The sequence below is a fragment of the Patella vulgata genome, chromosome 8 (genome assembly GCF_932274485.2).
Source record: "Patella vulgata chromosome 8, xgPatVulg1.2, whole genome shotgun sequence".
Taxonomy (NCBI): Eukaryota; Metazoa; Mollusca; class Gastropoda; family Patellidae; genus Patella; species Patella vulgata.
This window is the reverse complement of record NC_065886.2, coordinates 31068537-31092169: the sequence shown is the minus strand read 5'-3', so window position 1 is coordinate 31092169 and position 23633 is coordinate 31068537. Positions and strand designations below refer to the sequence as shown.

The 23633-nt window shown below is 34.6% G+C and overlaps 1 protein-coding gene across 1 annotated transcript in view; it reads left to right on the top strand.

The window, feature by feature from the left end:
• LOC126830464 (transcriptional regulator ATRX) overlaps positions 1-23134 on the top strand; it is a gene marked incomplete at its 5' end in the record, with an annotated part of 34319 nt that extends 11185 nt beyond the window's left edge. Inside the window, 21 exons of the mRNA XM_050560852.1 lie at positions 494-671; positions 1202-1409; positions 2282-2422; positions 4129-4276; positions 4873-4982; positions 7175-7315; positions 7722-7899; positions 8384-8521; positions 10502-10677; positions 11404-11643; positions 12113-12327; positions 12982-13067; positions 13507-13675; positions 13913-14021; positions 14463-14581; positions 14888-15065; positions 15303-15485; positions 16150-16321; positions 16460-16590; positions 17570-17662; positions 18293-23134. Coding sequence (XP_050416809.1) covers positions 494-671; positions 1202-1409; positions 2282-2422; positions 4129-4276; positions 4873-4982; positions 7175-7315; positions 7722-7899; positions 8384-8521; positions 10502-10677; positions 11404-11643; positions 12113-12327; positions 12982-13067; positions 13507-13675; positions 13913-14021; positions 14463-14581; positions 14888-15065; positions 15303-15485; positions 16150-16321; positions 16460-16590; positions 17570-17662; positions 18293-18574 — 3395 coding nt within the window. The remainder of the gene's footprint in view (positions 1-493; positions 672-1201; positions 1410-2281; positions 2423-4128; positions 4277-4872; positions 4983-7174; positions 7316-7721; positions 7900-8383; positions 8522-10501; positions 10678-11403; positions 11644-12112; positions 12328-12981; positions 13068-13506; positions 13676-13912; positions 14022-14462; positions 14582-14887; positions 15066-15302; positions 15486-16149; positions 16322-16459; positions 16591-17569; positions 17663-18292) is intronic.
• Positions 23135-23633: the final 499 nt, after the last annotated feature.

Below are 23633 nucleotides of genomic sequence, written 5' to 3'. Positions count from 1 at the left end.
ACATGAAATGTATGGCATGTAAAACTGAAATATGTGCATGCCTATAAAAGAACCCTGGACATTTGGAATTTAATATAAGATTAGAATGTAAGGCCTCATTACAAACTGCATGGCGTATGCTAGTCTTTATTAGCCCAGTGAGGGGGTTGGATGGCTGAATGGTGAGCGTGTGCGCGCTATATCATAAAGTCTGTCATTGAGTCAACTGGCGTGGTTTCGAATCCCCGGTTGTACGTGACAAGGAGAAGGGTCGCCTGTCCAACCATGTGGGTTTTCTCCGGGTCCTCCGGTTTCCTCACACTGCTAAAGACCCATACGTGCAAGCTAATTATTGAATTAAATTAAACCATATGTTAGTCCCGAAATGACCTAGTTTGTGTCGAGTGGACGTTAAACCCCATTTCTCTCTGTCTCTCTCTTTATTAGCCCAGTCAGAGTAGAACAGTAGGATATAAAACTCCTTTTTATTTGTTTTTCCTGTTATTTGATACAGATGATGTGCCAAAGAAGAAATCAGGAAAGAATAACAAATCTAAAGCGAAAGCGGTAAAAGCAGAGGATTGCTCCGATTCTGATTTTGAGCCAGTCAAAAAGAAACGAGTGAGATCAAGTTTATTGGATGAGAAAATATTTGAAAGTGATTCCGATGAAGATAAACCAAAGAAAAAAAGGTAACAAAGAAATATATGAATTGATATCTTCATGCTGGGTTGGGTGGCAGAATGTTTTAACGTGCGCTTTAGATCACAAGATTATTCATTGGCGTGGTTTCGATTCCCAGATTGTATGTGACATGGAGTAGGGTCATCTGTCAGTGTCCAACCTCCGGTTTCCTCCCACTGTCTAAGACCCATATGCGCTACTGTATTATTGTATTTTTTTTTTAACCATATGTTAGTTCCAAAATGACAGTTTGTGTCGAGGGTATGTTAGACCTCATTTCTCTCTCTCTCTAATATTTTCATATAAAAAAAAAAAACAAAACATACTGTGAAATCGGTCCTTCCATTACAGCAGCATTAATTATCAATCGCCGAAAGAAGTTGAAACAATTAAATTTGTTTTGACCTAATTAGAAAATTTTCAGATTTAATTAATTTATTTTTGCATTTCCATGGAAACAAATTTGACTATACAAGTGCGCAGAATGTTGATTACTGGGTCTTGTTAAAATTTCTTTTAATTTTTATTGAAACCCTAGGAAACAGAAAGGAGGCAGTGACGATGATTTTGATCCGGGGGATGACTCTGATGATTCAGGTGTCATTAAAAAAAAGAAGAAGAAGAAGAAATCAAGTAGTAGTGAAGAAGAAAATACAGACACTGATGAAGATAATAAGAAAAAGAAACGTAAACGTATAAAAAGACCGAAGAATTCATCTGATGAAGAGGCAGAAGAAGATGATGATGTAAGTTTTGTAATTTATACCATCTTAGAGGGCCAGTATACTCTTTTGAGAGTAGTGACTCGCCTGGAGGTCTCTTTATCGATCTCTGTGTTGGACGACCCTCTGATATACTGTGGGAGGTGTGGGGCTTGCTGAACTGGAGGTCTTTTATTGAAATCTGTGTTGGACAACCCTCCAATATACTCTGCGAGGTTTTTGGGGACTCACTTGTCTGGAGGTCTCACGTTTGATCTCTGTGTTGGATGACCCTTTTATATACATGTATGCTGGAAGCATGGTGGAGACTCGCTGGTTTTGTGTTCTCAAGTTCGATCTATGTGTTGGACAACCCTCTGATATACTTTGGGAGCATGGTGGGGGCTCGCTTGTTTGGAGGTCTCATGTTCAATCTCTGTGTTGGACGACCCTCCGATATACTCTGGGATCTTCTGGAGGTCCTATGTTCATTACTGGTATTGGCAGAGAAAGTTACTCATGATTTTCCGGCATGGTTTTTCCCTAGTCAGTAGTTCAGGACATGAGGGCCTGTTAAGGACGGTGTCTAATAGGTTGGATGGCATGAAAAACTTGAATCTTTATTTTGGCCTCAAATGTTACATATATTATTATTTAGAAATTTTTTCACATGACAATCTATGCCACATCTTGTCAAAACTTCAAACAGTGATAACTTTACTCAGAATAAAGTAATTTCAATAAAATTTTCAATATATACTTGTTGCATTATCTATTTTTGAACTTTTGACATATTATTAAGAACGACCATCTCTTTCTCTAAATCTCATAATGTATCTTTAATAAAATGTAAAATAATCTTGAGTACATATTTAGCATTATGATTTTATGAACAATATTTGAACACTATTATTTAGGATGAGAAAGATTCTCCGACGAAAGGTGGACGTAAGAAGATTCGTAAAGTTATGTCTGATAAAAAAGTTACAGATGAAACCAAGGCAGCAGCAAAAGCTGAGGAAGACAGACGTAAAAGAGTTTCTGAATTACAGAAGAAGGTATGTTTTAATTATGTACTCGAGCTGGCTGATATCCCTGGAATCAAATATTATAAGTATATCGCCATATTTGATAAAATATCAATAATTTTAGTTCATCACCTTATGAATAAACATGAGGGAGTTGGTGGTCTAGTGGTTTAACTCGTGCACGTGAAATAATAGTCAGTCACTGAGTCATGCAAGTGGTGTGGTTTTTATTCCCCTCTAGTATGTGACAAAGAGTAAAGGTTGACTGTCTACCCTTGTGGGTTTTCTCTGGGTTCTCAGGTTTCCTCCCACTCTAATTATTGAAATAAAATTGAACCATATGTTAGTCCTGAAATGACCTAGTTTGTGTCAAGTGGACATTAAACCCTATATCTCTCTCTCCATAAATAAATATGCATCAAAAGTTGAACATGCCCTAAGAGTTTTCATTTGACACATTGTAGTCAATATATAGGATATCATATCTGCTACAATCTGTAGTGTATTGTTCAGGCAAAACTTATCACAATTTTTCTGTAAATTGTTACAGGCCCCATTTACACATAGGCATGCACATAAAAGTTCCTTGGGCAGTGGGAAGTCGATTTAAGAGTAGGCCGTAGCTAGTGTTGTGAGGTTTTTAAAATTTCTTTCGGTTTCGGTTTTTCTGGGGCAAAAAACCTCGGTTTCGGTTTTCGGTTTTTTTTATTCATTTAAAAACTGTATTATGAATGTACTGATTTATGGTTATCTTATATGAATACTTGGAAGCTAGAAAAAATATAAAACATATTGATGTAAATTGTAAACAAGTTTTTTTTACTGTGATATGACTTTAATTATGACTAGTTAAAACAAAGTTACTGTAAAAAAAAAAGATCTGACAAACTTTGTCAAACAAGTTACACAACACCATAATAATAAATTAACATAACAATAATAAATTAACATAACGACATAATACCAATGTCCAGAAACAATAAAGTTACTGTAAGCTTATAAAAGATCCGAAGAACTTATCCAACAAATCAAAACAATCAGTGACTCAGTGTCTTAAATTATGGTTCAGAAAAACAAGCATTTCTGCATGGTTTGGTTTCAGTCGGCATCGTCTGTCACTTAACATTTTGTATTGTCATCCAATCTTTCGTAGTGAGAGAGCCATGGACTCGAAGTCGAAGACATTTTACTTCTTGAGGAAGCCATCGTGCGTAACTATTGACAACCGGCTAAGGCTTGCATAAAATTTTGGATTATAAACCGAACCGAATTGAGAAAATAAATAGTCTAGGCCGTCCAGACTTATTAAACTATTAAACACTCTATACATAGGGGGCCTGGTTGATCGAAAATAAAAACGAAAGTGGCTACATTGAAATTTTGGAATTTCTCAAACATTTCCGAAATGAAAAAAGGGTAAATTAAAATTTAGGAATTTGGAAAAAATAACCGAAATGCACAGTTATTTTTTGTTTTATCGGTTCGGTTTTCGGTTTATATGTAAAAACCGCGGTTATTCGGTTATACCGAAAAAACGCACATCACTAGCCGTAGCGCCACTCTCCGAGCCAAAACGTCCGTCATCGCACAGTGTATGGCATATGCATGTCTTCATTGGCCCAGTATATGCAGAACAGTAGGACACTAATCCCCATTTCATTTTATTTCATGTTTGTTTTTTCTACTTTCAGTTTAATATTGTACAACAATGTGATATTTGATTGTTCTACTTTCAGTTTAATATTGTGACAATTGAAGATGAATCATCGCTAACTAAATGTCCTATAACAACTAAATTAGTACTAGAATCAGATAAAGATGGCAATCCATTGGTGGAAGTCGTTAAATATCTCATTAAAAAATTAAAACCACATCAAGTTGAAGGTTCGAATTACATTTTTAGATTCATTTCTTGGCTATTGATGGCTGAGTGAGTAAGATGGTCCTGTGTATGATCCTGCAGTTGGCCGTGAACATTCATCCTGATTTTCTGCAGTAGTTCCTCACTATCAATGATGCAGGACAAGATGGCTGGCAAGGAATAGTGTCTATTTGCTTGGATGGGACAAAAAACTGCATTCACAACTGCATCACTGAAATCCAAATGTGCATGAACTATTTCGGGGTTCATGAGGGGTTGTGCAGGAAGGAGGATAAAAAAAAAAACCTTGGCAGTTGAACTTCGATATATGAGTAGGCTGTAGCGCCACTCTCCGGGCAATATTTCCCTCATAGCACACCATTTGCGTATGCCTGTCTTTATTAGAAAAAGAGGATGTTAAACCCCATTTAATTTCGCTTTATTCAGAAAATATCCTGCACCACACCAGAAATTTAAACTATTCTTTTTCAAAAACTATCAAACATTGTGACATAATAAGCAGGACAGGCCTTATTAAACAATTGACAAAATTATCCAAAATTGTGTTTTATTTTCTATAAGGGTTTATTTCATTTTATTTATTTAATAAATTTTCTAGCTATACAGTTTATGTGGAGTTGTTGTATAGAGTCATTGAAACGGTTAAAGAAAGAGGAAGGCTCCGGTTGTATTCTAGCTCACTGTATGGGGCTTGGAAAAACCTTATCTGTAAGTAAGCCTTAATCTGTGAAAAAAAATGTGACTTATTCAATGCTTTATTTGCACTAATTTAACACTAATTGATGCATGAAACCTTTAATAGATTAAATGAGATATATGGTATAATAATGTAGATTAATATCTAATAATAGATGAAACTATAACTGCCACGTTACCCTTTAACTGACACCATTGAACAGTTAAACAGATTTCCACATGAGCATTGCACAGATGTTATAAAATGGACGCAGAATTAGCCAATAAATCCAGCAATATCAGTTCCATTTATGCATTTGTTACATATGTCATAATATAAAATGCACCAAACAAAGACTTGACAAATTAACTTCACTTCGGTTATCAACAAAATATTTAAATCGAATTGCAGAAATAACCTGTTCAATTGTCCTTTGAATGGCAGAAAAATTGATTAAAAATAGAACAGAATTAACACTTTATTATAAAGCCTTACTAAAAATCTTAAAAAGTGATCCTGACAAAATTGGTTATATTTTGGCAAGGGAAGATATTAAAAATACTTTTCTGATATCTATATGATTGCATTGATTCATTTTATTTGTCCATTGGAATCAAATATCTTAATTATATATGAATAATGAATATCACATACCACATAAAAATATTTGTTTTGGAGGCTAAAAATACAGTTTTTGCCAAAATGACATTACTTCCAGTGATAATGAAAATGTTAAATTCATTTTATGAAACCATCAATGGCATTAGGCTTCACATGGTGAAAATTTTATGAAGATCAAAATATAATTGACACTTTTATGGACCAAAAACCTTGAAAAGTGACCTGTAGAAAATAGCCTATTTCTCCACAACTGAACAAGTTAGAAACCATTTTGTGATATCTATACTATATGATTGCATGGGTTCATTCTGTTTGTTGATTGAAATCAAATAATAAATACGACTCAGTTGAATAAAATATTTCTTTTGAAGGCTAAACATACAGTTTTTGCCCAAATGACATCATTTCTGGTGTCAGTGAAAATTTTAAATTGGTTTGACCTAGTCATAATTGTCATTAGGCATCAAAATATTTAAAAATATGAAGACACTGAATGGGTTGTAAATAGCTTAATTTTACACTTTTTTTTTTTCACCTTTTCATCGAATGACCCAAAAATGAAATCGAAATTAAAAAAAAAATTAGAGAGAGATTTTGAGCACCTTTGCAGGGTACACCCTTTACCGAACTGTCAAAATTGTAGTTTTTGGTAAAATTACGCCACGTCTGGTGCCGACAGGAAACGTTATCGGTAAAATAAAAAGATAGACACATGGAACAATGGAGCATGTGAACTTGGTTTTATACAAATCGAACAATAAATAAATAAAAACTGAATTAGCCTATGGCGGCTAATTCAAATTACCGAGACATAAATTGTTCAGATTTTTGTTCAGTCAGATGACTCTTTAACCCTTGGTTAAATGACATAAAAAAATATTCATAAATCTTTTGTAAAACTTTAAATTTTTTAAAATTTGGCGCCTAATAACTAGGACTATTTGCCGAAAATCAAAATTTACATAGCCACGTGCCATGTCTCCGGCTATGCCAAAATGTGTCAAAAGTTGAAATCAGATGATTATTGTTAAAATTACGGCAATATTTTTAAAAACGACAAATTTGGTGATTTAGGACATTTCGTATTGTCACAGAACATTCAAAATAGCTTCATCCTCTAAGTCAGACCCACTTTCCCAGTAAAAACCGTAGACATCGTAACGATGGACAAGCAGTTGCTGAGATCTAATAAAAATGGAAACGGAGAAATATTAAGAATAATAATCCGAACAAAAACAATAGTGGTTCACATAGGCTACGCAGTGTGAAACCCAAATGAGATATGATATAATATCAATTGATATCTAATATTAGATGTAATGAGATATATGATATAATAATACCAATTGATATCTAATATTAGATGAAATGAGATATATGGTATAATGATATCAATTGATATCTAATATTAGATGAAATGAGAGATATTGTATGATAATATCAATTGATATCTAATTTTAGATATAATGAGATATATGGTATAATAATATCATTAGATGAAATGAGATATATGGTATGATAATATCAATTGATATCTAATATTGGATCAAATGAGAGATACCGTATGATAATGTTGATGATTTTATTGTGTTTTATTTTTAAGGTTGTATCATTTGTTCATACTGTTTTATCAGCAAGTGAATACACGAACATGCATACATGTCTTATTGTCTCCCCTTTAAACACCGTACTCAACTGGAGGAACGAATGTTCTATGTGGTTACGAGAAAAAGATCGTATGGATGTAAGTTAACTCTTCTGTTTGTAATACCCACAATTGAATTAAATATAGAAAATCCATTCAGTAAATTTTCACAAGGATATTCTACTGGTTACTTCAGACCATTTAAGGGATTTTTTTGGGCGCTGAATAGTTGAATGCATGTACTTTAGATCATAACGTTTGTCATTGTATTGTACGTGTAGGGCCGGCCGCCTGTCCAATTTTGTGATTTAGCTCCAGTTTCCTCCGACTGCTGAAGACCGCTATGTACAACCAAATTATTGAAATAAAATTGAAATGAGCTAGTTGGTGTCAAGTGGATGTTAAACCCCAACTCTCTCTCTACTACAGATATATAATAATAATAATAGTTTTATTCTCAACTACATGTACAAGCTTAGTATCAAATGAATTGTTTCTATTACAGATTTATGAGTTATCTAGTGTTAAAGACAACCATGCTAGATCAAGATATTTACGAGAGTGGCAGCGTGATGGCGGTATATTAATTATAGGCTACGAAATGTACAGAAATCTCACGAATACTGGAAGAGTTAGAAATAAAAAATTACGCAAAGTTTTCGAGGAAACACTTGTGAACCCTGGTAATTATTATTTTATTATTATTTAGTTTCATTATGTTTTTAAAATCTTGTTTGTTCTTTGAAAGATCATGGCTGATGGTTGATGGCAATGAAATTATTCAGGCAAGGAGATGTCATGAAAATGTATTTTGTGAAGTTTAGTATATATTCTAACAAGTTTGCTTTAGATCATAAGATCTGTCATTGACTCAAGTGTCGGAGGGTTTCAATACCAATATTCTATGTTACAACTAGTATGATCGCCTTCTTTTTGTTGAGTGGACATTAATTTATTTATTTATTGTATTTTGCAAGGGATTATGATTTATGGCATTATTAACTGGTATATGATTTGAATTGTGAGCAACTGGTATATGATTTATGGCATGATCAACCGGTATACGATTTGAATTGTGAGCAACTAGTATATGATTTATGATATCACATCCTGTTTAGAGTAATTATGTTAAATAAAGTTCTTGACATAAGTTCGGATCTTTTTCAGGTCCAGATTTAGTTGTCTGTGATGAAGGACATATTTTAAAAAATGAACAGTCAGCCATTTCCCAAGCCATGAACAAAATTAAAACCAAGAGACGAATAGTTTTAACTGGTACTCCCTTACAGAATAATCTCAATGAATGTAAGTACTCCCTTATAGAATAACCTCAATGAGTCTAAGTACAGTGGACTCTGTCACTTCCGACATCTGATAGGGTGACCCATGCAGCTACAGAAATACAGTCAACCGCTGATAGTTCGAGACTACCACTGAAGCGTGCACATTCGCCGTGTCGAGGCCAACTTTCTGACAGTATGATACTATAAATAGCCATGGCACGTGCAATTCTCTACAAATCTATTGTTGACGATTTTGAATAGCAGTAAAATTAAGCTTCTTGGTTATTACAGCAGATTTAGAAATTACGTTCGTTTCATTTTTTAAATCGCTTTATCATTAACTGTACCGTTAAGAGCGGCATCTTTTGGTTTAGTACAAATACTATCTCTGAAACACTCGGGTTAGACAGGAACATGATACTAGCAGTAGTTTTATTTTACTTTTACAAGCTTCTTAAAACAATTGTTGAGCTAGCTAACGTGCTCATTTCTAAATTCAATTTCTTGTTCTAGCTTTCTGTTATGTTTCGTAAAAAAGTAGTCTTGATTATCCCGACCTGTCAATCAGCCTTAGAATGGTCGATAGACTGGTTAAGCGAGACTAATTTCAAAACAAGGGCACGTAACCTATCTTTTACTCAAAAGTGTCTGGATGTTATGGATGACACATGGAACCAGTTTTCAGTCTATTATTTATAGATGATTATTGGTCATAGCTTATTAAGTACAACATGATCGTTTATTTAGTGAATATAATTGTGTGAAACTGATTTGAGGCTTGGCATATATATAAATATTGTGGCGAAATTGTCGAGATATATGGAGATATTTATTTATGGTGGGTCACCCTACATCTGAATACTATGGCATTCTGTGAAATCCGTCGTCATTTTTATGTCTCGATTTATTTTCTTATTACTTCAACCAAAAAAGTTTTGAGTGATCTGCATTCTGAATATTTTGAATTACGACATTAATCAGGGGTCCCGTCACAAGATTTGCGTTGAATTAACATTTGATAATTTGTCTCTCAATCAGTGGGTGTTAACCTATAAGCAATCACCAAACAATTATCGGTGAGCTTAGGACACATTTCGGTCTTTATTGATTACCTTGAAAATTTTATAATCTCTCGATAGAGAACACTTTGTATTTCATTTGATTTTCTCACGTCAAATACAGTGACATTATTATAAATTGCTGAGATGAAGAATCACTATCTTATAATATTGTGTTCATAATATGTGATCGTCCTGCAAAGCGTGCCCATACGGATTTGACATTAGATGTCAAGCAGCAAATTATAGCAGATTTTGAGAAAGTTCCACGACCAACACAGAAGGAATCAGCTGTTAAGTATTCAATAGATGGTTCCGTGTAGACAGAAATTACCCATAATTGTTTGTGCTGTCGCCATCTTATATGGCAACTAGTGGTAACTATGTACGCTGTCCTTGTATTAGTGCAGCACCATACAGCACAAATTACTTTGTTAAAGCAAAAAAAACCTCGTTAAACCGCTAAAAAAATATAAGAAACCCTTGGGCCATATGGTCCAACCTCGTGGGTTTCCTTTTTCTCTCCAAATTGTGTTATGCGTGTATGATACATAAGGTCTGTCATGGAGTCAAGTGGCGGGGGTTTTATTCCCTACATGTATGTGACAAGGAGTAGGGTCGCCTGATCCAACCCATGGGTTTTATCTCTCCCTTCCTCACTTCATTGGTGGTTTCCAAATGGTTTAATGCGTGTATTTGATCGTAAGGTCTGTCTTTGAGTCAGGTGGCATGGTTCCGATTCCCACTTAAGCGTGACAAGCAGTAGGATCACCTGTCCAACCTCCTGGGTTTCCTTCAGGTCCTCTGGCTTCTTCCTACAGCTTAATCCTTGGTATGTGCAAGTACATTATAGAAATACTCTCTCTCTTTCTCTCTCTCTCTCTCTCTCTCTCACTTCACATCCCAACCACATAATTGATCTCTTCTATCTATATAATTTACAGACCATTGTATGTTGAGTTTTGTGAAGCCAAAATTATTAGGAACGAGAAAGGAATTTTTAAATAGATTTGTAAATCCTATAACTAATGGTCAGTGTTCTGATTCTACTCAACATGATGTCCGTGTCATGAAGAGAAGAGCCCATGTTTTACATGAAATGTTAGCCGGTTGTGTCCAGGTAAGTAACATCAAATGTCTCTGGTCGAGAAGAACCGTTAAGATTCAGGTTCTGGTCTCAGTTCTCATAGATGGCTGCGAGTCACAGTGACTCAGGGAGTAAGACGCTGTCTCGCTAGCTTAGAGGTACTGTGTTCGTTCCCTGTGTTAACTGAGAAACTTCATCAGGATTTTCTGATGTGGTTTCCCATGTCACTGGTGCAGGTCAGTGGACCTATTGGACGAAATTAAAAGTGGATAAGATAAAAGACTATTGGGAATGAATATTAGTCCAGTAATGGGTAAATCTCATTCAGTATTTACAAAGATGTGAAGATTTAGATATTTATGAGCATTTGACATCCTCTGTAGACAATATTATATAGCCAATGTCACCTTAAATGTTCAATAATCAGTTTGAGTACATTTTAGTGTGGTTTAAGCCATCAGATATTCTCTGAAAATGCAAATGTCGAACAGCGACTTTAGATTATTAAAATGTACATTATATATCCAATATAATTATATATCTATGGAATTCTTTGTCCCTAACACTAAAGTCTGCTGAAACATTAACTTCATTTAAATCAATCCTCAAGACCTATCTTTTCAAACGTTACCTTTAAATAGAACATGATCATGTGTGTTTTGTGTTAATAGTTTGCTGGGTGTGATGTAGATTATTAGTATTAATTACTAAATGCCATTATATTTAATATAATCTATATTTTATTATATTTTTAAATAGAGAAAGGATTATTCAGCTTTAACCAAGTTTCTTCCACCCAAACTAGAATATGTGATATCCGTGCGTTTGGCACCTGTACAAATGACTCTGTATGAAAAATACTTAGAAACCAGTGGTCAGGGGGTTGGTGGTACCATTATTACCAGGGGTGGAAGGCTGTTTCAGGATTATCAGGCTCTATCAAAGATATGGACCCATCCGTGGGTTCTTAAACTCTCTGAAATTAGACAGGAAGCCAAGGTGAGTAAAAAAAAAAATGAATTAGTTTAGATCAGAGAGGAATTAACAAAGAAATTATTAATCACTAGCAAACTGCAGTAGTGTGAAAATGAAAATGAAAATGGTTCAACAATAGACATTCACTGCAGACACTATAGTCAACACAAGCCAGTACGATCCTTAAACATACATTATGCAAGAGCTAAATCAACCTATTGCAGATCTTTCTTTAGGCCTGAAATGTTAAATAAATTAATTAGACCTTAATTAACTTATCCAGACCATAATCAATTCCCAGCTTGTACGTGACAAGGAGTAGGGAGGGATGTCTGTCTTACTTGATGGGGCTTCCCTGTGTCCCCCAGTTTCCTTCCACTTCTATGACCCCCAAGGTTGCAAGCAAATTATTGAAATAAAATTGACCCATATGTTAGTGCTGAAATGGCTTAGTTTGTGTCGAGTGGAAGTTAATCCAAATTTTTCTCTGTAGGCGAAGTACGATGATGAAGAGGACGAAGAAGATGAATTATCCAACGATTCTTTTATTGATGACAGTACGTCTGATGAAGGCTCTATGTCAACAGATGACAAGAGTGATGACAGTATCATCATGAAGGGTGACAGTGATAGTGATGCCCCAAGGACAAGGCGTACAAGGGGGGCGGCCAAAAAAGACTCCAAAAATAAAAAAGCCAAGGAAGAACAGTAAGTAAAAATCTAAAATCTTTAGCTTTTGTATTCAGTTTTAAATCTCAATCTTAAACATTCCTGTTTCAAAACCCTTGTCTATAAACAGTGCATGATTTACCTATAGGCTTGGCAGACTGAAGTCTAGGGCGTCAAAATCCCTGAATAGGCCGAGAAAGTTCCCCCTTTTCAGATGTGTATATAGTCATTCGGATGGGACAAGATCCCGTGTACACTTGGGTGTGCATATAACAGATCGCTTGCCAGTTGGAATTTGAAATAATAGTAGTCCATGGTGCTGTTGTTCGGGCAAAATTTCCCTCATAGCCTGTCTTCGTTAGCCCGGTCAGAGCAGAACAGTGGGACGTTAAACCCCATTTTCATCTTCCTCTATATGGTGTGGGATTGGGAGACATGGCCTAGGGCTTCTCTTTATCTAAATTTGGCACTGTCTGTAAATTAACAGTGAATATAAAAACTGGCAGCCACTTAGAAACTGTTCTTCAGTATTAAACCGTTTTCTGAATGACAGTATTATCTGACAGTCTTGACGGACAGTGAAATTTACAGACCTACTGAACTTAAATTGTTATTTATGGACAAGTATAAAATATTTGTTGTTATTTATCGACAAAGTATGTCTAAGTATGATATATTTGTTGTTATTTATAGACCGAGTACATCGAAGGGTAAGACAGAAGAAAAAGATGAAGTGGTGAATACATGGAAAACACGATCGCGAGGTGGAGGGGGTGACAGTAAGTTATAAAATATTTTTATTTAGATATCTTTAATACATCTTGTTTTACACAGATCTTTATGAAATGAAGCTATACATAATTGGGTCTTTTTGCTCTCCTATCCGTTCGGGGGGTTGCGTGGCCGAATTGTTTAACACATGCACATTAGATCATGAAGTCTGTTATTGAGTGAAGTGGCATGGTTTTGATTCCCACATTGTATGTGACAAGGAGTAGGATCGCCTTTCCAACCATGTGAGTTTTCTTCAGGTCCTCCAGTGTTCCCCCCCCCCCCACTTCTAAAGACCCCTATGTGCAAGCAAATCATTGAAATAAATTTGGGCCACATGTTAGTCCCAAAATGACCTAGCTTGTGTCAGATTATATATGTGATATAGACAAAACATTATTATAATGTCTCTGCAGTGTTGTGCAATAAGAATGATTTATTTATCAGATGATCGACTACTGCCTGGGTTAAATGAACCTGATACACCAGGACCTATAAGTAATGAATGGTGGGCCGAGTATCTGAAAGAAGAAGATAAATACAGATTAGAACTGAGTGGAAAGTTGACTCTCTTGTTTAAAATTCTACAGATGTGTGAAGAAATCGGTGATAAAGTGTAAGTTATAATCTAAAATGTAACAATTTTTGTGATTTAAGAAACGGTTTCCTATTACCTAGTGGGAGCCAGAAAAGTTCTTTTAAGATTTTCTGCGTGGTTGCCCCTTTTCAGCGGTGTAGGATGATGTATAGTCGTTCAGATGGGAAGAAAAACCAAGCTCTTGTATAATGCCTGTTTTAAGATTGGTTTAAATAAGTTAATGACTAATTGATGGTTTACTGTGTTATCTTTCAGACTGGTATTCAGTCAGTCGTTGCTATCGTTAGATATTATAGAAGATTTTTTAGATAGTATCGACAGAAAGTTTCAAGAAGAAGCTGAGAATAAAACAGAAGAGGAAAAGGTAAGTAAACTGTAGTTAAAATGTAAATAATGCAGCCAGAAATCGATGATAAAAGTACACATTGAAAGAAGAGGAGGAGAAATAGATTAAAACATCCACTCGACACTAATTATGTCATTTCTTAACTAACACGGCACTAATTATGTCATTTCAGGACTAGCACAACACTAATTATGCCATTTTCTAACTATCACAACACTTACTAGGTCATTTTCTGACTAACACAACACTATCTAGGTCATTTTCTGACTCACACAGTTTTATTTCAATAATTCATTCATGTGTTTGGTCTGTGGCAGTCGGAAAATATGGAGTAAAACCATGTAATATGTGTTAGTGACCTAGTTTGAATGGAATGGATGTTGATGTCTCTGCAATCCCTCTCTCTCTCTCTGGCCATTGCTTCCTGTTATAGTATTTTATATTATCTTATATGAACAGGTGAATACATTTGGTAAATGTTGGACAAAAGGAGCAGATTATTTCCGTATGGATGGTTCAACAAGTGTATCATTACGTCAGTCATGGGCAGAACATTTCAACAACCCAGAAAACTACAGGTATGCATTTCTTTTTTTGTATATGCTTTTTTTTAACAATACACTTAGTAATCTTGGGGGAACAGTATAATTGCCCAGCTCGTGGGGAGTTTGGTGGTAGAATAGTTAACGTGTGTGTTAGATCAGAAGGTCTGTCATTGAGTCAAGTGGCATGTTTTTTTCCGTGACAAGGTGTAGGGTCGCCTGTCCAACCTCATTGGTTTTCTTCAGGTCCTCCAGTTTCCTCCCAACGCTAAAATTGAACCATATGTTAGTCCCAAAATAACCTAGTTTGTGTCAAACCCCATTTGTTTTTCTCTCTTTCAGAGCTCGTTTATTTGTGATATCAACTAAAGCTGGTGGTTTAGGTATTAATCTTGTTGGAGCTAATCGTGCTATTATATTTGATGCATCGTGGAACCCGTCACATGACATCCAGTCTATATTCAGGGTGTATCGATTTGGTCAGGTGAAACCAGTTTATATCTACAGATTCTTAGCACAGGTACGTTTAAATATCATTCTATAGTAGTAGATAAAGGTTCTGTAGGATGTAGACTGTGATATATGATAAATATATATCTTTTATTATTGGCACATATATATATATTATATCTTTTATTATTAGCACAAGAGCAGGTATTGGCCAAGAAAGTTCTTATTTGTACTTATTTTCAAGCTTGCCCAAGACTTTGCATTAGAAAAACTTTAAGAATTTGTAACATTTGATTTATGTTGACAGGGCACAATGGAAGAGAAGATATATGAAAGACAGGTCACCAAACAATCTTTATCACAACGAGTGGTGGATGAACATCAAATAGAACGCCATTTTACATCCAGTGATTTACAAGCTCTGTATGCTTTTACTCCAGATAGACTAGATGATCCGAACCATGTGGAAAAAACACCTGTTTTACCCAAGGTAAATACCAATATAAACACTTGTTTTATCCAAGGTAAATACTGATATTAACATCTCTGTTATACTCAAGGTAAATATTCATATAAACACCTGTTTTACCCAAGGTGAATACTGATATAAACACCTGTTTTGCCCATGGTATAAATAGATAATACACCTGTTTTACCCAGGGTATATATAGATAAAACACCTGTTTTACCCAGGGTATAGATAGATAAAACACTGTTTCACCCAAGATACAATGAATTTTTTGTTTCCATGAAATTACATGGTTGTTTTTTTTGTGGAAAATTATAGTCTAAGTACAGCATATTAATCTTATATTATCCAAGATTACATGGTTTTTTTTTGTGGAAAACTATAGTGTAAGTACAGCATGCTAATCTTATTACCTGGTCACAAGAGGATAATTGCAATTATTGTCACCAAAAACAATCTATTATAAAACTCCTAAGTTGCCAGCCCACCCTTATAGGTTTTTTCCGGGAAACTGGTTTCCTCTCCCATGCCTAAAGACCCCTACTCGCAAGCGAACCATTGAAATAAAATTGAACCATGTGTTAGTCCCGAAATGACCTAGTTTGTTTGTGTGTGTGTCTCTCTCTCTCTTAACAAACGATATACTGCTTCACATTTTTCATCCTGAAATTTGTTTTTGTAACAGGATACTCTATTGGCTGAATTATTAAAGAATCAGAAAGATTGGATTGTGTTTTACCATGAACACGATTCGTTACTTGAGAACAAGGTTGATGAAAGTTTAACGGAGGAAGAGAGAAAGTCTGCCTGGGAAGAATATGAAGTAGATAAAGATCGTCAACCCGTTGTTAATAGAGGTGTGTTGATTTATGATAGTTATTCATATAACATCATTTAAAGGAGAGTTGTGTGACCCATCAGGTTATGTCAGAAAACATATTTTTCTGTTGTTAATTTTTAAAGCCAGTAATTATTAAACTATGTTTTTTTCTCAGCTCCTATGATGAATCCGATGTATAACAATATGATGGGAGGAGCCTCGTATAATCCACAGATGAACTCTATTCAACAGAGAGCTTTTAGTGCTGAAAATGTTTCACAAGTTGTTCAACTAGTCAGAAGCAAGGTTCGTATTATTACTTTCATCCTATATGAAAAGGGAACCGCGTTGGCTCAGACGCTGACTCCCTAAATTGGTGGTTTTCATTCGAATTACAACTGTCAAGGGTTCTTTTATGTGTACGTCCCATCCAAATGGTCCTTTCTGCCAGGGAAGCCACGGTGGCTAAGTGGGTAAGACACTGACATGCTAGCCTGGAGGTCGGGTGTTCAATCCCTGCATTGGCCGAGAAAGTTCATCGTGATTTCCCGATGAGGATTCCCCTTGCCAGTGGTGCAGAACGGAGGGTCTGACAAGGACAGCTGTCTAGTCCTTCGGATGAGACAAAAAACCGAGGTCCTGTGTATACATTGGAATGCACGTAAAAGATCCCTTAGCAGTTGAAATTCGATATAAGACTAAGAGTAGGTGATAGTGCAGCTGCCCGGGCAAGATTTCTCTCATAGCACACTGTATGGCGTATGCCCGTGTTAATTAGCCAAGTATAGGAGTAGGACGTTAAACCCCATTTCATTTCATTTCCTCTCTGCCAACATCGGGGTTGAACCTGAGACCTCCTGGTTAGCAAGCAATCACAACAAGTCACTTCGACTCATAAACTGATAGGACAAACACTTTTTATATCGTTGACTATTGTAATCAAATTTAAACAGAAAATATAACGTTATAAATACAATGTTATTCAAGTGGCTATTTATTTATTAAAAATTGCAAGAAGAGAAAATCAAATTGGTTTGGACTCGGTGAAATCATTTATAATAGTTAATCTTTGTTTTGTATAAAAAAAGCCAACGTGAATATTGTTTAAAAAAAAAATATAAGTTAAATTAATCTCTATTTTACAAGTGTCGGTAGATTCAAATGTTGCCGGCTTGCCGCTACAATGATTTGTGCTGTAGATACTAGAAAAGTTGGATTATGGAGCCCTCAGGGAAATCTAATATTGTACAAATTATCTGAAATGTTCGAATGTTTTTATTTTTAGTTCCCACAGTTAACAGGTGATATGTTCCAAGCCCAGGTACAGAATATAATCATGCAGCAGATTATACAATATCAACAACAACAAGAACAAGAGGTAGGTCATCTTATACTACTTTTACTTGTATCATTACATAGAGAACTAGACAGATGGTATATACTACTTTCACTTTTCTCCCACAGCTAAAGACCTCTACTTTCTTTGATTGCAGGAAATTATTAACTTTGTTTTTATTCTTATTTTTTAAAAAATTAAAAGTTATGATGTGGCCCATTTTTGAGACGTGGTATCTGAGATCCAGAGGTTTTTTTTTCTGTGACCTTATTATTTTTTCTATGGTTGCGTGTATTGTATCATGAGATATATATATATCTATCAGGAGAGCAGGGCTTGTTATTGTGCTTCATATACATATCATATCATGGCCATTATTGTTAGATATGCATGTATCGTAAGGGTTATCATGGTCAATCATATAGTTCAGTGGTTCCCAACCTTCTGTTGGTTGCAACCCGATTCTAGAAACCAGCATCAGATCGCGATTCCTCAAGTTACCTTTTACTATGAAACATCATCATTATTTACATTTATTATTGTTTTACTTAATTGACAACTTATTAAAATGAGAGGCCGAGGAAACAAATCATGGGTTTTAGAGGAATCTGCCACGACATTCTGTGAATTTTTATCATTTGTTATTTAATGTTTATATTTAAATTGTTTCAGATTGCAGCCAGACAAAGACAAGAGATGGAAAGATTACGAATGATACAGAGTCAAGTTGCGTCTCGTGAGAAACAGTACAACCAAGCTAACGCGTTCGGGGGACAACCGTGGGCAGGAGCTGGCAATAAACTTAATTACAGCAGTTTACTAGGTCAACCAGCCAGATCCACGATGGCTTCATCAAACATGGAGAATATAATACGCGACAGCCTGACGACAAAGCCTACAGAAAAGACGCCCAGTAAAAATCCTCCAACAGTCGTAGATCTATCGAAGTCTTGATGCGGGAATAATAGGAAGTGTAATTATTATGGGAGTATGGTTAAGTTAAATCGTGTTTTACCTAGTGGATTGAATACTGTATATATTAGACATTAGCGATAGACAGAAGAGGGAATAAAAGGACAAAGTGATGGAAGGCAAAATAAATAAATTAGAAACAAGCTGTTCATGAAAAATGTATCCAAAGAATCTTGTTTTTGAACATTTTTACAGCAAATTTCTGTGTATTTGATGTATACCTTCTTGTAAAGAGGAGAGCTTAGCTCTATAGTAAGCGGCCATGGTTCATTTGCGATCAAACAAAACGAAACTGATATCGTATGTGAACTGGTGTTAAATACATATTTTTGACTGGATTTAAGTTTCATTGACTAATTCATGGGTGTCATACTTCAATCATTTTCATCACTTTATGTTAAAAATAGACAGAATTGGTTAATTGAAGGTGGGAAAGACACCCTCCCATCCCCCCTAATAATTTTAGTCGGTGTTGTATCTAGTCATACAATACACTATCTGAGACATTTTTTAACAGTGATAGGTCAAGATAATCTGTATATTTACATCATTTTGTATGTCGTAATTAGTCATACATACATATGGTGTATGATCTTTTCTTGGTAATTACATAAATTTAGTCAGTAATAGTTATTACCCACAGTAAAAGAATTATTTGGGAATTTTGAATATGATTCACCAATATCCAATTAGGTAATTCCTGATTGGACGTTTGCCAACTTGCGTAGGACATATCTGGAATATCCGAGCGAAACAGCATCCATGATGCAAACATAATTCTGATGTTAATTTAAATATTTTAAGAAATAAATAGAAATAATTTTTTTTAAGTGGGTACTTATCCCTTACAGACATTTAGTAACAGGATAGAGCAATAAACTAGAACATATGAAAAACAGCTACTGATATAATTGGGCAATGTTTCCAAGAGTATTCTCTAATTGTGCTATGGAGTTACTACTATTAACGAGATAGAGCAATACACTATAACACATAGTTATTGAAAACAGCTACTATTACATTTGGGTATTCTCTCAATGTAGTAACTGTAAGTATGTGTTTTAGTCTTTGTTAATTGTGCCATCCAATTACTAAATGTCTCTAAGTTTAACATTCTCTAACAGAGAACTATCTACTTTCAGAATAGATCTCTGCACTGAATGACCGCCATATTCAAAAATTAATATACTATTTTGTTATGCAGTTCTAATCTGTTGAACATTTTTCATCTGCACACAGACTAAATAAACATGTTTGATTTTATTAAATGGAAGCAGAATAGATAGTTTTCACAATTCTCGAAGGATACATGTACTTAGTGTTTCGACAAGATTTGTTCTCAAATGGAGCTAATTTTAACAGACAGCATAAGTTTCATATGTATGTTTAGTTTCATGTGGATATTTCCAAAGATTGCGGAAGTAGTCAACATGTTTCTTTTTTAAAATAGAAAGCAATATTTTGTTATTATTCGATTGTATGTGAATAAGTGAATATGTAAATTTTAAATCTTTAGAATCAATAATTGTAATTTAGAGAATAATGTTTTTATTTTTATCATTTTGTATCATTTCATCCTGGAGGTCCAATCTCATTATTTCCTGATGGTTTATTTGTTGATAAAGAATTCATTTATACATTATTACCGGAAAATTTTCCTAAATATACGTAAATTATTGTGGGGAACTAAATATACACTATTCCCCGCGAATTTTCCTAAATATAGGTAAATTATTGTTGGAAATTATTCTAAATATACATTATTCCCGGAGAATTTTCCTAAATGTAATTAAATTATTGTTGGAAATTAATCTAAATATACATTATTCCTGGAGAATTTTCCTAAATATAAGTAAATTATTGTGGGGAATCAATCTAAATATACATTATTACAAGGGAATTTTCCTTAATGTAAGTAAATTATTGTGGGGAATTAATATACATTAATACAGGGAATTTTTCCTAAATATACGTAAACTATTGAAATAAAATTGAACCATGTGTTAGTCCTGAAATGACCTAGTTTGTGTGGAGTGGAGGTTAAACCCCATTTCTCTCTCTATCTCTCTCTCTCTCTCTCTCTCCAATAATTGGGAAAAATTACAGAATATGTCCACCAATTGAAATTGTTATTAAATATTTAATTTAACACAAATAATGGGCCAATATTAATTAAATATTTAATTTAACACAAATAATTGAAGGAGATAACAGAATATATCGACTAATTGTTTCGAGCACAATACCAAACCTGAGGTAAAATTCAGTCTGAGCAGTGGACAGATCCTAAAGTCTAACCAATTATATCAAAATTGTAGAGCTGAATCATTTATGGGGTAAATTTATTTAGTTTCGATTTAAGGTCATCATCGTTTTTTAACAAATGTATATTATTTTTGCCATTAAATGGTTGGTTGTGACGATGTTGTGTCAAGTGAATTTGTTGGTGTGAACCCTGCAGCACCTGGTACCCTGCCCAGTTCCATGAAAAAATTAATGTAAAAAAATGATTTCTTTACATTTAGTAACACATTTTCAAAGCCCCAGTTTAGTTGCTCTTTTTCTGAACCACCAGAAACTATTGCTCCCCAGACTACCTCAAACCATTCGAGTTACAGAGCTAGTATACTGTTGTCAAATAGTTCACAGCTGTTCATGTGATTCAGATGGTTTAGAAGCCGTAGCGAGACTGTCCGGGTAAAATTTCATTAGCCCAGTCTGAGTAGGACGTTAAGACTCCATTTCATGTGATTCAGATGGGTTATGGCAATAGTTTCGGGGGGGGGGGGGGGGGCAAGTGCTAAAGGGTTGATGTAGGGAGCTTTCCAAAATTTATCCTAATTGAAGGTTAATTGTTCCAGTCCAAATCTGTCTTTTATTGTCCATATGTGATAATTGATGCTACAATATGGTGTGCTGTGGGTAAACAAATGGTGCTGTAATTCAAGAAGGGTGGCTATCACTGTGGACTGTTTGTATGTTCGCTATAATCGTACCAGTGGAGCACTGGTATATGTTCTTTAACATTGTAAGGTTGACAGGATGCATTATGTAAAAACTAAATCTGCCTATTGCAGGTCTTTATTTTGGCTATAATCAACTCTCTGTAACATCGGATAGTTGCAATTTTTTAAAGGATTGAAACCCGTTTAATAATTTAATTGAAGATGTCTATTGACCAGCCTTTCAGATTTGTTATATTTTGAAAGATAGTTTTGAATGTATGTATACATCCATGCTGATTAGTTGAATTGTGATATATTTTTGCTGCTAAATAATGTGAACATTGTTTTTTATTCAGATATAAGCTTCTTGTACCAGTATATAGTATGATCAAAACCTAAAAAACCAAAGTCTTTAATTATGGAGAATTCTATTTTCTTAGATTGTTTTCTTTTAAGGTGTGGTATATGCTACGCATTTTTCCCCTAAAGAGTGTTACCAACTAGAAATTGAGCTGTCAACGTCAAATAACCTTGGTTGGCACTTGGAAAAATCTCTTTTAAGTGAAAGTTTATCCTGGAAATGTTTACTGTTCTTGGTCATCGTTTTGCTTTAGACAAGTTTTGCACACAATTTCTACAATAACGGGTATTAATAAGTAAAATATTTAGACTATTGCACCAATACCTGCTTTCATTTCTGAAACAACTCGCATTAATTATTGTATTTAATTATTTTTAGAAATTGTTGTTTGTGATGCCTTATTCAAACATTTTTGACTAAAATCATGTTGAATATTTTATAAAAGGTTAATAATTTCAACTGTCCACTAATATTGTGGTGAGTTCTCACTAGTTGGTTGAGATTCATCCTTCAATTCTAATTTATTAAGCCCTGGGTCCATTCACAGGGTTTTCACAAGTTCAAATTATCAGCCCTTGATCATAGGTTTACATACCAGTCTAAACGTCATTGGTTATGTTCACCACAATAATTTTCATTGCAATACTTCCCTTAGCCAACTCGATTGGTCAATAAAAATAGCACAAGTATCAAGGGCGGATAATTTGACTTTCTCCCCCGTGAATGGACCCACACATTGGTACTATGGCCTACTCTTATATTGAATTCCAACTGTCAAATGTTCTCTTATGTACATAGGACCTTGGGTTTTAGTTCATACAATGAATTGTATCAGTAGAGTTATACTATATTTTCGGTGAAACGTTCTGTGAATGTTTTCATCCCAATCTTCCAATACTGTTTCCACCTCTTGTAAAGATCTGACAGAAAATATGCCTTACAGATAATTATAGACATTTCTCTTGCTTGTGTTCAATTCTGTTTCCAACTTGTGAGAATTTTAGAACTAGGTTTACGCAAATTTTATTATTGTAATTAAGAGTAACAATGTCCAATTTTCAACTGCTAAAAGTATATTTAAAGTTTATTAAATTTCGTTGTTTGTATTGATGTCATATTCCACCAATCAATCGATCAATCAATATTGTCATCTATCAATCAGTCACCATGGTGTTTTGTATCTTGTTTGTTTGTTTGTTGATCGTGTTGTGAATTAAAGCTGCTTCCATAGACAAAGGCATCTCTTGTTGTTATATTAAATTGTTTCAAAGTCTTATAGTAATTGTTGGAGTAGGACATTAAACCCATTTCATTTCATATAGTAATTGAACAGGAATATACAGGACACAATTCTATGGAATACAATTAAAGGAGTCAAGTCTCAAACTCAATAACATCCACAGTCTTCGACATAGCAAAAACGACTTATTGCTCAATTTAAACCAACATTGATGTTGTTATCTTACTGTGAAAAGATGGGCTTCTTACATCCAATATTTAAGACAAAATTAAAATTTGCAATGTAGCAACTCGACGAATGAAGATTACATTATTATAGGCGTTGCTACCCAGTTGTGTCTATTTCTGGGTGCTAAACAATAGAGATTTAGCTCCTTTAATTACTGTTTCTGTATACTCCCCGCAGTGTTTCGTTTGATTAGAGCTAATCCCACTAAACATTGCTTTAATGGAAGCAAATACGTAACAATTTGATTACGCTTTAAACATAGCTCCA